General features: G+C 37.1%; 1 protein-coding gene across 6 annotated transcripts in view; it reads left to right on the top strand.

The window, feature by feature from the left end:
* gapvd1 (GTPase activating protein and VPS9 domains 1) overlaps window positions 1–14,149 on the top strand; it is a 52,029-nt gene that overhangs the window by 23,919 nt on the left and 13,961 nt on the right. For 5 of the 6 annotated variants that reach the window (XM_062051126.1, XM_062051128.1, XM_062051123.1 and 2 more), the window contains 5 exons: window positions 2,891–3,045; window positions 6,536–6,665; window positions 7,047–7,172; window positions 8,522–8,695; window positions 13,649–13,786. In XM_062051126.1, the coding sequence (XP_061907110.1) occupies window positions 2,891–3,045; window positions 6,536–6,665; window positions 7,047–7,172; window positions 8,522–8,695; window positions 13,649–13,786 (723 nt within the window). Of the gene's footprint in view, window positions 1–2,887; window positions 3,046–6,535; window positions 6,666–7,046; window positions 7,173–8,521; window positions 8,696–13,648; window positions 13,787–14,149 lie in introns of all 6 variants that reach the window. The other variant, XM_062051125.1, reaches the window with a different exon arrangement.

The following is a 14,149-nucleotide window of genomic DNA, read 5'->3' as shown; positions in this document are numbered from 1 at the left end:
TAATACACGGAATAATAAATAATTAATTTTCAGAACATGTCAAAGGCCAATCAAACAACTATCTGTGTACTAAAACTTGCCCACGGACCACACTTTGGACACCCCTGACCATGCTTTTGTTTATTATATTTTTTATGTAGAAATTGATGGACAACTGGTTTTGAAATCATTAGTCAAGGTGACTAGCAGATATTTAAATATTTATGTATTTATTTGAGCTGTTGACCAGATATTAAAGTTTAAATGATATACAATTGCATTCAGTACATGCAATTTTCCTGTCAAAATTGAAAGAACAATTACATTTAGTAAGAAGTACTCTATTGACACACATTATTCCCAGGCTTTTGCAGCCCACAAAAAAAAATGTTGCGGGCTAGACCTGACCTCCGTGCCTTGAGTTTGTCACCTGTGATCTGGTGCGTGTCCAGCTTTGTGTTAATTACACTTTTTAACAACACTGCATGCCCCATAAGAGTTGTCCACCCTTGCTGCTCTTTTGTACATGCATTTTCTCCCTGATTTCATCATCATCATTGTCATTTCTTTTTATTCCTTTCATGAAAATGCATATATACAAGCCATATACAGTTGACACTTTCATTGTTTTGTTTCTTATACATTTCCATGATCAGAAAGGAGCAGATGGAAGAATACTATTCTTATATTTATTTGCACCATTTGCTTAGTCTTTATTGTAACTTTAACTGTGCCTTTTAGTTTTCATGAACATATGACATCTAAAATGCCATACCCCAAATAATGAAAATGAAAAACATTAGGTTACATGTTTCACTAAGGTACAAGTTGAACATTTTGTTGTTTTTAAATCACATATTCCACTATTTTCAAGTTGACTCTTGTACACAAGCTATGAGGTACAATCTACCGGTACACTAACACATCCATTCCATTGGTTTAGTTATACAACTTTTCCAAGGGTTCTGATCATTTTTGTCAGTAAGCTGTAAAAGTAAAATGCCAAAGATGGAAAAACAGTACAGCGCAACCTCCTATTAATATACATTTTGAATAAATTTGAAATCTTGCTAAATATGCTGAGGCTTCTCCTGTTAAAATCAAGGGGTTTTGACAGGAGTAGGTAGACATGCTTTTACCTTCTCCCGTCAAAACCATATATTATAGCAATTCTAGTATTAAGTACTGAATACTAAAAGTTAGGGCTGTCTTTGACTCTGGATTTGAATTTATTAGGAGAAATAGGGTTATTTATTTTGTGGCCCGGCGGCCAAATCTGGCCCGGAAATGACACCATACCGGCTTCCGAGTTGAGTTCAAAACATGGAAGACAAACATTTTTTCAGCAAATTCCTAAAAACACTACAGTGCTGTTTTTGTATAGAGACGTACGAGACGAGCCTCGGTCACGTTCCCCCATGTAGAAACATCCTCCCAACACTACTCGTAAAATATTCCTAATAGCAGATAGACAGCTGAAATGGAAAGCAGATATAAATTACTACCTATTACTCTATAAAAAGTATTTGTCTGCACACAAGAGTCTTTTACTAATATCGAATCTTCGACTATTTGAATACAGCCCTAGTAAAAGTACTAAGTATTGTTGGATTTCAGAGAATTCTTTTTCCAGAAAATTATGTCGGTATTCTGAATTTTATGATTTCACAAATAATTGACGCATCAGAAATTCCACAATATCTTTTTTAGGGTACTACCTTAATGACAAGCTGTCCTACTTAAGGTTCAAATCGTTGTTTCATTATGAAATAGTTGTTTCATCATCACCAGGAACTCACACAAGGAGTGCATTCAAAATTCACAACCCTGTCCTTGGTGCAGTTATAATTTTGAAGGATAGCTTTAGACTGCAGGGAAAAAAAACTACCACAGTATTTCATTTTGATATGTTTTATATGACAGATGCTTGGAGCAATCTTTCAATCATTGGTAACCTTCGCTCCCATTAGTAGTCACTTTGCCTCAAAGTGGAAATTAGATTATCACAGTACCTGCCAAGGATATTTTGCCTGTCCTTGCTACATCTTATTCACTTTAAATTGTCTGCTTTTATTCCCCCTTGTTTCTATGAAAGATTGTTTTAATACTCAATTCCTGTCTCCTGGTTATTCATATGAAGGGTATTTCATTATAATTCAGAAATATTCACAAATACTGTGAAACATTATGAGACAAAGAAGCAACTTACAGTATATTATAGTGGGCTGCTACACCTGTAAAGTATTCCCTCTATGGCCCAGGTTACATTCCAGGCCCTTTACTGTAGTAAATGAATTTCCACAAAGTAGGGACGTTATTAATTTTGTAATTTTTATGAATATTATATGCATATACTTTCTTAAAATACACACTTACAAAGATGCTGCACTTTAAAGACTTCATACACTCAAAAACTTGGTATTCACAATCCGTGATGCACTGAGACCGCAGTAAGTGAGCCGTGAAGTGGCAAGGGAACTCATTATACTTGATAGAGTTTTTTCATAGTGGTATAAAAGATACAATGTATTTATTGCCAAATCTTAGTCAAAGTGTGCATGCAGTACTATCATCTTTATCATTAGAGAACATGCATGTGTTTTTACTTCAAAATAGTTGTTATAGTAAAACATTTTTAGGCACACTTAAATTTAGAATACATAATATTTGAACAGCTCTAATACAGACAACACCATTTTAAGTGTTTCATTCGTGATACTTCCATTTCATGCATTTTAAATGACCAAACCAAAACGCATTACATTTCAACAGTCCTAATTCACTCTTTTCTGTATCTTTTACATCCACATTTGATGATAATCTTAATATAGCAATATATTTGCCATAAGAATTGTTTGAGTTTTCAATCTCTCTGTTATCTTCTCATTCCTTTCTAACAACCAATCAGCAGCTGCTCGGAGCCGCAGCCGTATTAATATAGCCCAGGAGGTGGAGGCAGAGGCTAGCTCCCAAGAGTCGTTGCAAGAGCTCATGCCAGAAGAGGTACTGGTGATGTCGCTTGGAAATGGACCTCTGACTGTCCCTGGAATGATGTCAGAAAATGAGGTAATGCACTTGAATTGATAATGTTATGACCTAAATGGCACATCTTTTGTTTGTTTTAATCCCTATTAAGGGAACAGACTGAGCTCTGCATTGCTTTTAGAGTTTTCAACTATTTTGGCACTTTTTATGACCACAGACAAAGACCATGCAGGGTTTCCCCGAGAATGCCACTATATATGTGATGGTGAGAGTGTGGTCAATATGACATCATCATTTTTGATTTGTAACGATGCATATATTTTCTTTAAAAAGGTAAAACATGTTTTATGTATATTTAAAAACAAACATGTGTTATTAATTGTTAATAATATATATTTTTCCTATATTATCAGAATCCGCTTTATTGGCCAAGTATGTTTGACACAAATAATTTTACTTGGTAGACTGTGCACTCTTTGTTCAATGCAATTTCAATTGTTGCTGCTTATTGTAAAAGGTTACACCGGCTACACTAGATTCTGCCCTCACTGAATGTTGGAATTTAGTTTGCCAAAAATGTAAACAGTCCTCTGAATTAGAGATGAAAAAAATAACTTATTTTGTTGATATTCTCCACAATGAAGTCACTGTAAAACTAAGCACACTAAGGAAATTACATTTTATATACACATGAATTGCACATACATGGACTAACCACGTTAATTTAATAATATAGTTTGGAATAAACTGAAAAAAGTTAGTACAGTTATGCAGGATGAAGGCTGCGCTCTAATGCTGCCAGCTTATTGCTAACGTACAATGGACCAACCTATTGACAACCTAACCCAAATTAGCATGGCAAATTGCAGGGCACTTAAAGACAAGGACTCACACTCACATTCATACCTATGGACAATTTACAGTCTGCACTGAACCTAATATACATGTTTTTGGAATGTGGGAGTAAACTGGAGTACCTATAGATAACTCACGCACACACAGGGACAACATGCAAACTCCACACAGAGATCCAAATGGAGGTTCGAAGACTCGCACGGCAGAACGTTAGACATTATTGTCAGTAGTAATGTCAAAAGAATTAGGGTGGTTTACACAGACTTGAACAAGAAAAGCAATAACGAACTTGAAATACCTTGCTCTTCAATGTTCTCACCTCACTTTTGCCGGGCGTCAACTCTGTTTAGGTGCGCAACCTGCTGGAGCGCTCCTGACAGATGAGGTTTTTTTTGTTTTTTTTCAATAAAGCAAGCATATAAGAGCTTTTTTATGAGAATTAAGGTGTTTTTCAAACGTATTATGGCCAATAGTACATAAATAATAGACTATACAGTATATCCATTCATAAAATATAATACTTAAATTTATTTTAATGTTAAAAAAAATAAAATAAAAAAAATGTACAGAACTTATTTTGAAGATGTAGCTGTATTTATTTTGCCATGGCGGTGCGCCACTATCAATTACATCTAGGGGAAATCCTGCCATGGTTATAGAACTTTCCGCTAATACCATGTGATTGAATACTGTCTGACTTGAAGAATTAACTTGCTGAAAAAATAGTTACAATTGCTGATAACCACCAGCAAGACGAGCCTACTGTTGTGAACTGTGGAACATCATGGTATTGTCTGATAACAGAATAACACGCAAAAAAAAAGTCTTCTGTCGCCTCGATTAAAGTATAGCCAGATGGACGTGGAATAGAAATAACGAGATAGAGTTCTTTAAAGAAAAATAGCTCTCAGAGCAGTAGTGTCCAAAGCCAGGGGGTGTCCTTTTTACTAGCCCTAAAGCTAAGATGTCAATGTTTTTGTTTTTTTTAATAACTTTGCATATATAGGCCTAAATTGGATGATTAGTTTAGGTGGCCCCTATCCTTTGATTTGTTTTGTATGCAGCCCTTGCTGAAAAAATGGTATACCTGTCAATAGCATTCTAAAGAATAGGGATTGATAGATTATTGGCTGGGCCTATCATCGGCGCTGATATTTGACAGTTTAACTTGGATGATTGATAGCGGCTTTCTTTTATCAGTATCGGTATATTAATTATACATTTTTTTTAAACCAACTACAACAGAAATACATCAACAGATGCAATACATACACACATATGATATCAGTATTTAGTATAAAAAACTGATAAATGGAGAGTATGTTAGTTATTCTTAGTTAAACATTAGCTTGCAAGTTAGATTGATGTAGAAAAATCCCATATTTCTACCAATTTTCAGGAGAATTCCTATATTTTGAAATGCAAATGTTGATGCTCCTCTTAGACACACATAATAAAGGTGCTTGTGATATCCTCTGATGTGTTTTAGTGCTAAATTATCCATAACATTAGCGCTGCATAAAACATATGGCTTCTAGTCCGCCGTTTCCTAAGAAATAATGTGCCGTGACTCTCGCGTTGTTTTAAAGAAACTCACATGGTTGCTAGTCTCACATGACACCCGGTCCATTTATATACGTATATTTTAATTTCCACTTGTGTAAGTAAAGTAAAACGCGTGTGACTCTTTTCACGAACAACCCTGGTTTTAAAGACAAAAACCGTCAACTGTTTTCTAGTTCGGCGCATTAACCAGTTTGTGTCTACACTCGATTAATAGCTGAATCTTATCAATTGACGGGGCTATGACTGACTAAGTCGAATCTGCCACTTCTTGAACCAGATATGTTGCATTGGTTTACCGTTAACAACCCTACTAACTGCTGGAGCTTCAATGTAAAGTAGATGTGATCGATCCAATTATCTATATTTTTGATACTAGTGATACCTACTATAGTATCAGATAATCAATACTTAAGTGATTAAATTGATTTTTCTTTTTGTTGTTCTTACTGCAAAATCATTTTTTTGTTTTTGTTGTTTACAAACTCAAATATGTTTCTAGGTACAGGAAGACTATGAGGACACCACTTAAATGATTTAAATAGGAGCCAATATTATTTTTTTGTTTAGTTATTGTGCACAATCCACTTAATTTTGCCCCAGAAAACTTTCATTTGCAGCAATACAAGCAAATTCTAACTGTAATGCAATAAGCTTAATATACATATTATTGTGTTTACAGTGCTTTATTTAATTGCTCAAAAACATTTTTAGTTCCATAATCTATTGTCAAAGTAATCAGAGCCAATCGGAGGCCAACAATGCTGATCAGGCTATCCCTAATTTGTATGGATTTATATTTATTTGTATTGTATGGATTTTTATTTAACTTAAACACATGAAGTGAACAAACTATCAATAATTGTCAATTTGGGAAGAAGATTTACGATGAAATAACATCTGCTTTTCTCTCTTTTTCGGACATGAGGAATTGTACAACTGTAATCATGTGATTTTCAATAATGTAACTTGTTCAGTGTGTATTTTAAAACAAACAAACAAGCCCCAGACCATATATTTTCTTGCATCTTGTCAAAGTTGTGTGGTTTTAATTAGCATCATCATATGTGAGTGTGAGATTATTTACCTGCAATGGTGTCTTAGGCAGCCCTTTTTTTGTTAACAATACTATCCACTCTATTGATGTCTCTAGGTTTTAAACTTGCAGATGGCTGAAGGGTCCCAAGGCGACAGCCATGCTGATGACAATAAGCTGCATGGTAAACCAGACAAAACTCTGCGCTTCTCCCTCTGCAGTGACAACCTGGAAGGGATCTCCGAGGGTTAGTGTTCTGTCTCAAGCCCTTTGAAAAAAATAAGGCACCCAAAATACTCTGACATGATCGTCAGCCCAATCTATACTACCGCTTCAATACGGTTTTTTGTTCCCTTTTAATTTCACCAGACTTACTATAAAGCATGAATAGAAATGACTGTGGGTGTAAAAAATTATTTGTCAATGTTGAAATTACTAAATAATACTTACTTCAAAGGAATATATTTCACTTACCACCATCCTTAAATGGATATTCACTACTGTTGTAATTTGTAATATGGTATTGTGAATAAACTTGATTGATTGATTGATATGTCTGAATATATATTGATTCCAGGTTTACCAAACCAACTAGAGCTCAGATTTAAATTTAGAATATTTTCTTCAGGTCCATCCAATCGTTCTAATTCCGTGTCGTCTCTCGACCTGGAGGGTGAGTCAGTTTCTGAGCTGGGAGCTGGACCTTCAGGGAGCAACGGTGTGGAAGCTCTCCAGCTTTTGGAGCATGAACAGGGTATGTTTTTTTAATACTTTACATTTTTTTGTTTTATTAATTTTGCAAGAAGAACATTGTGTTGAAAGGTATTAAAGGGGTCATATGATCATTTTAATGTACATCTACATAACATGTAATGGTGGTGCTTTGCTGAAAGGTTAGGCTTTTTCAGACCATCATCAAGACGCTTTCTAAGTGTCGCAGAAAACTAGCTGCTTCGAAGGCCGTCATATTACATACAAATTAACCCTTCCATGCATCGCCGCCTCCGACTGTGTCACTGCCCTATAAGCTATGTTGTAGTTTTAACGGTACACTTCCGTACTGACACAAATTTTAGAACTATATGCTACTTTTTTATTAGAAATGGCGGTAGTGGAGGATTTCAGCATCCAACCGTACATGTACAAGTTAGTTTGACCCACACCTAATGAAAAGCAAAGAACTAACTTTACAACCAAGGAGATTACAGCAACTCAAAGTTTAGTTTATTGGCTTTCTTTTTCAACACCTTTCTTTCCAGGAAGCAATGAGTATACAGGCTATGTGTTAGTATAACATCTGCATCCCTATTTAAAATAGGGATGCAGACGTTATAGAATATACTGAATTGTGCACTGTCTCTTTATCACATTTAAATGTGAACAATGCTATATCACTAATGTATCATTACATTTTTCAATCTACTGTTATTGGACTTAGCGTTTCATAGTATATTTAAATTGTAGGAAATGTCCCTTTGATTAAATGTAGTTTGGGGTAAATCCTTCTGTATATTGCCTTCCGTACAAGGCTGCTTTTTTTTAAGCAGGGCTCTGTGCTTCCATGTCTGGCTGCAATTTAGTTTTGTTCTCACATCCGATACTCCGAGTAGGTACAGTACAATGTCACGAAACACAAAGGTTTACCTAGCACTTTTTCAGATAAGGATGAAAGTTTGTGTATTGACTGGGTGATGCAACTAATAACAGGTCATCTGAGGTAATCGGGTTGCACTGCAACTGCCGCTAGGGAAAATATAAATGGTGGACTTGTGCAGAGGTCTCCTGAAAATATTTACCATTTATTGGTAAACGTCACAAGTCGGGGGCAAGTCTCAAACGGCTTGTTTGGAACAAGACAACATTGTTTTTTAGATACAAATACACAAAACGGGTGCCAACAGGCAAGATTAGTGAGTTCTGCATAATATGACCCCATTTATGTCAGTTTTTTGCTATCTTTTTACTACTTTTATCAGAATATTATTTTCTTATAAAAGGTTGTTCTATGCTTTAAAAATGCATATTTTTGGGTTGATGGAGTGTTATGTTGACACTGTGTAAATTAAAAATGTTGTATAAAAAAATATGGGTTCTCGCCTTAAGCCACCACTCAGGACAACTTGGATGATAAACTGCGCAAGTTTGAGATCAGAGACATGATGGGCCTGACAGAGGATCGGGACATTTCCGAGACAGTCAGTGAGACGTGGAGCACCGACGTGCTTGGGAGTGACTTTGACCCCAACATGGATGAAGATCGGCTGCAGGAAATGGCAGGTAGGGTTTTGCTCTTGTACTTGTAAGTAGTTTCTGCATGTGTTACCTTGATTTTAGCTTTATGAGGATTCTCTATTCTCTGCTGGATAGGTAATTTCAGTGAAATGTCATCACCTTGTGGCACATTGGTGAAATTGCACCATTAGACAATTCTGCGTTATTGTATCCCATCAGGGGGACATATGTGCCAGACTATTAATTATTAATCATCAATCAGCATCATCATAATGCGAATTGTTTCAAATATTCTTTTACATATGTGGGTTGGAAATTAGAAACCATACATAGTATGATTATTTGCAGTTCAGCCTCAAAAATAAACATGACAATAAGTAGACACCTTTCTGTCAAAACTGAACACTGTTATTTGTAAAAGCTAATATGTTTTAATTTATCATTATATTTTGCAGGTGGTCTTAAAGTTGAGGTCAGTGTATGTAATTTTGTTGATACACGTTATGATAAATCCACATAATAGAACATCGTAATAATCATTTGGCAGACAGCTGGTTAAATAAAATGTAATCCTCTAAATTTAATGATAAATGGGTTATACTTGTATAGCGCTTTTCTACCTTCAAGGTACTCAAAGCGCTTTGACAGTATTTCCACATTTACCCATTCACACACACATTCACACACTGATGGCGGGAGCTGCCATGCAAGGCGCTAACCAGCAGCCATCAGAGGCAAAGGGTGAAGTGTCTTGCCCAAGGACACAACGGACGTGACTAGGAAGGTAGAAGGTGGGAATTGAACCCCAGTAACCAGCAACACTCCGATTGTTGGCACAGCCACTCTACCAACTTCGCCACGCCGTCCTCTAAAAAAAAATATGTGCATCCTTTGGCAGTTTATTGTCAAAGTGGAATACTACAAAATATTATTTAATGAAGTCAACTTCAAAAAAATACTGTGCATCATTAAACAGTTTATTGCCAAAGTGGAACACTAGAACAGATTTCATAAGAAGTCTTCTTCTTCAAAAAAAATACTGTGCATCATTAAACAGTTTATTGCCACAGTGAAATTCTACAACCGATTTATAACTAGTTTTATTTGGTTGGGCATTTCTATAAAATACTTCCATGCAATAATACTTAATTTAATTTCTAATCGGTAATTAAGAGTATTATGTTTGATTATCAAAAGGTTTTCCCAACAATTTGCAATTTCAAGAAAAGTTATTGACTTGTATCATGCACTATTCCCTAAAAATATTTATTTCAGTCTGGCATTACCACCATTTTCTTTCCTCATTGCTTCTGTTACCAATCTCTCTGTCTCCTCTTCCTCTGGCTCTCTCCGTCAGTCCGTCTCTCTCTCTCTTTGACATTCATTCGGTCCCTGCAGTCTTATTGACCTTGGTTCCTTCTCATTTGCATCCGCCATTTTTCATTCTTCGGAATATGGTGTAGGGGGACTTTTCCATCATTAAGTGAATTTACAGCGATTTCCTTATGTGTTTTCTCCAAGGGATTGGGTTATGAGCTGCACATTAAATATCCATTAATACCTCATTATCCCACTGATAAGATTACCATGATAATGAGCCAGAAATTCTAATTGTTTCACTTCTTGTTGTGCTACTCATTCTATCATCCACCTGAAAGACAAGTAGTCTTGAAGAGTGTAAACGTGGACAACAGGATGGGAGCCCTGCCCCCACCAACATATTTGCATGTGTGTGTCATTAATTGGAAGCGTGATGGACCTGCGGGTGCAACAATGTCAGGGCATCTTGAGCCCACTCCCACGCACCTGCCTGCCATTTGCCACTCCTCTGCATTCTTCCGCCTTGTTAAGCTGTGTTCTCTCAAGTGGAGGTGGACACTATGCAGGCGACTTAATAGCAACATGGGAGGGCAGTAATTTGTTTGTGAGTAATGTGAGGTGTAATCAACAGCTCAAAGTCAAGGAAGGCCAGCTTAGGTGAAATGTTACCATTAACCTTTGACTTTTGGTGCTGGTCTATTTTAACTTTTGGGTGGCAGTATAAAATATGTATGTGACTTCCAATTGTCTGTGAATGCAGCGTCCGTAATGTCTAAACTAGTGTGGTCCATCCATAACATTTTTAATTGAGTTAATCACATTTCACTCCTGTAAACTTCACCCCTACTCAGGTGGCACCCAAAACATACACTTCTATAAGAAATAACTATATTTTTCTGTATGAAAGAAATGGATGTCCTAAATGTGATAACTCTCAGGGGTGGTGATGAAGGAAGCTTGAACATCTCTCGATAAAACTATCAATTTGTTGTTTTTTCATAATTAATTGTTAACATGTTATATTTGAAAGTCTGAGTTTATACCATTTACCCCAAAACTTGAGTTCCTCTTTGGTTTATTGTCAAATGTTTGGGTTCTTGATATTGTCCTTCAATTGATCATTATACTTGAGCAAAATTCTAAAAATGCAAAAGATATTTCACTCCTCAGCATTAAGCCAGATGAATATGCTGTGTGCTCCAATCTTGCTCATTTAAAAGATATATGAGCTGTCATATTACTTCTGTTTTTGTAGGAAGTTTACCGGTTAAAAATATAAGAATTCCCAATAGTGTTTCCTAAGCGTATTATATTCACAGAATTTAAATGAAAATGAAGACAAGGGTTGTGCAATATTGACAATATACAATATAAATTATACATCAATTTTGCTGACGATGGCGCTTATAATACTATTGTCTTCAGGGTTTCCCCCATCTTGCCAATGTACATTGTAACAGGCTGTATGCCAGTAGTGGTAGGTCTTTCAAGGAGTGGTAGGTCTTTTAAGTAGGGGAAGCCCGTTTTCAGCTACTCTCTAAAGCAGGGGTAGGCAAACCTTTTGGCTCATGGGCCACATTGGCTTTTGAAATTTGACTGACGGACCGGGCGAACACATGATGCATTTCAAAGCAAAGCATATCATATCTGTTGGAACTAAGAGTAGACTTTTCCAAACCTCAAAAAAACACAAAAATGGTATTACAGGGTTAACACTTACATTGTCTTTCAGTGGTAGCAGTGTTGTTGATCACCTTTTTTTGCCAATGCGTCGAAGTCTTGTATCAGTTTTGTTTTGGCAATTCTCAAATCAGATCTTTGCCTATTTTTGTTCTAATATTTGGCAAGCCGGATTAAAAAGACCAACGGGCCAGATGTGGCCCCCGGGCCGTAGTTTGCCTATCATTGCTCTAAACAACAAAATAAAACTTTGAAAAATTATCTGGCAGTGGTTCAAATGTCAAAATCCCTAATTCGCTCATTTTGCTGTCAATTTAAACGAGATTAATCTTCAGACAGATGATCCAATCATCATGCGGAAGCCCGGCATCCAGGCCAGCTGAGGCCGAGTCCACTTTCTATTCACTTCGACTGATGTTCTGCGTCCGTGGGGTGAAAAAGCCGAGCATTTATCCAAAGACTGTCTAGTTTGGCTGTAGTGCAACAACCCACTCTATGCTCCAAATGAATCAGAAGAAAGTTGCGTCAGCTGTCGCGAAAGTTGCTGATTCTGAACAAAAATTTAACACATTCTAGCTCATATTTAGCCAATTAAATGTAAACACATAAGTACATATTTCAATGTTGCCTGCAAATTTGAAAGCAACACACGAAAAAAGGCGTCCTCAACCCAATGTAGCGTCCTCCCTGGCAAGATAGCGAATAATGTCCCTTAACAGCAAGTAGTTATTGCCTCCATGGCGGCAAATAAACTGTGTTTCTTACAAATACCATTATCACTGGTACACTAGAGTACAAGGAATAGCTAAACATGCTACACTACACACTGTAAGAGAATACCACAAAGCACAGCTAACCGAGATTAGACAGAGCTCTTAAATGTAAACAGGAGTGGGTAGATCGATAATAATATAAACAGTAATGATACGAAGTGTAGTGTCAGTATGTGGTCGATACTACAGTGATTAGAACAAACCAGTATTTTTTATAATCACTATGTATTTTTTTTGTCTTATTGTTTACAAACTCAACAAATAAGAGCCAATTGTATTTTTTGCTTTTGTTTAGTTATTTTGCACTATTGATTTGCAATGCTAAATTGGCCCAAGTGTGTGAATGTGAATTTGAGTGTGAATGTTGTCTGTCTGTGTTGGCCCTGCGATGAGAATGCGACTTGTCCAGAGTGTACCCTACCCTTCGTCCGATTGCAGCAGGTACGCCCCCCGTGTAGAAAATGGATGGATGGCTGGATGGACTTTGTTGTAAAGTTTGTATGTAATAAAATAGAATAAGGAAAATATTTAAATATTAAATGATTTTCTGACACTGCCGTCCTATGTTTTGTCAAATTACAGTTGTGATCAAAAATGTTATAATTTAATGATCCTAAATATTAGAAGTATGAACATTGCAACTGGAAATGTTGCAATATGGTAAATGGGTTGTACTTGTATACCTTTTTTAAGGAACTCAAAGCGCTTTGACACTATTTCCACATTCACCCATTCACACACACACATTCACACACTGATGGCGGGAGCTGCCATGCACGGCGCAAACCAAGCCCATCAGGAGCAAGGCTGAACTGTCTTGCTCAAGGACACAACGGACGTGACTAGGATGGTAGAAGGTGGGGATTGAACCAGTAACCCCCAGATTGCTGGCACGGCCACTCTCCCAACTTCGCCACGCCGTCCCCAGGTGTTACCGCATATGTCAGCAGCTAAATTAGGAGCCTTTGTAACCTATTTTGAAATAATTGTTATTATTATTATTATTACACTGTATATTATATGTATACCAAATAATCTATAGTGATATATTTCGTTATTGCAAGAGGCTGCAATATAGGTCACGGTATAAATTTGAGACCCTATCGGCCATCCCTAAGGGTTTTAAAAAACAAATAGTCTTAAAAACAAAACAAGTATACGATGTCTTTGACAATGGAGGTGACTTAGTACAGAAGGAGGTTATATCTTTTCTCTTTTTTCTCAGGGGCAGCTGCAGAAAACATGCTCGGCAGCCTGCTGTGTCTCCCAGGCTCAGGCTCCGTGCTGTTGGACCCCTATGGTTCCACAATCTCCGAGACCACAAGCGAGGCTTGGAGTGTGGAGGTCCTGCCGAGTGATTCAGGTGGGGTACCAGGTTCATCCTGCTGTCGCCTTTTGACCGTTTGTTGTCTCCGGTGTTGTGATGCCTGCGCTTCACTCCCACAACAGTCATTAATATGTGTTTCCATGCGTGCGTCTGCATGCATATTCATGTTTTTACAGCTTTTTAGTGGGGGTTGGGCCACCAGGTGTGCGGGCACTATGCGTTCCATACCCAAAGTGTGTGTGCGCGCATCTGTCATCATATTTGTATGCACTTGCCTGTCTTTCAGACCAGATCCTTGTGTGCCAGTAAAAGGCAGCTCAGGGTTTCCTTAGAGGGACCTCCAGGTGTGTTTGCACCTGTGGGGAAGGAAGCGCAAGGACAGCATCTGTCCTCAGTCAG

This window comes from Entelurus aequoreus, linkage group LG06, assembly GCF_033978785.1.
Source record: "Entelurus aequoreus isolate RoL-2023_Sb linkage group LG06, RoL_Eaeq_v1.1, whole genome shotgun sequence".
NCBI classification, from domain to species: domain Eukaryota; kingdom Metazoa; phylum Chordata; class Actinopteri; order Syngnathiformes; family Syngnathidae; genus Entelurus; species Entelurus aequoreus.
The sequence above is the reverse complement of the archived record's forward strand: the minus strand, read 5'-3'. Positions and strand labels throughout refer to the sequence as shown.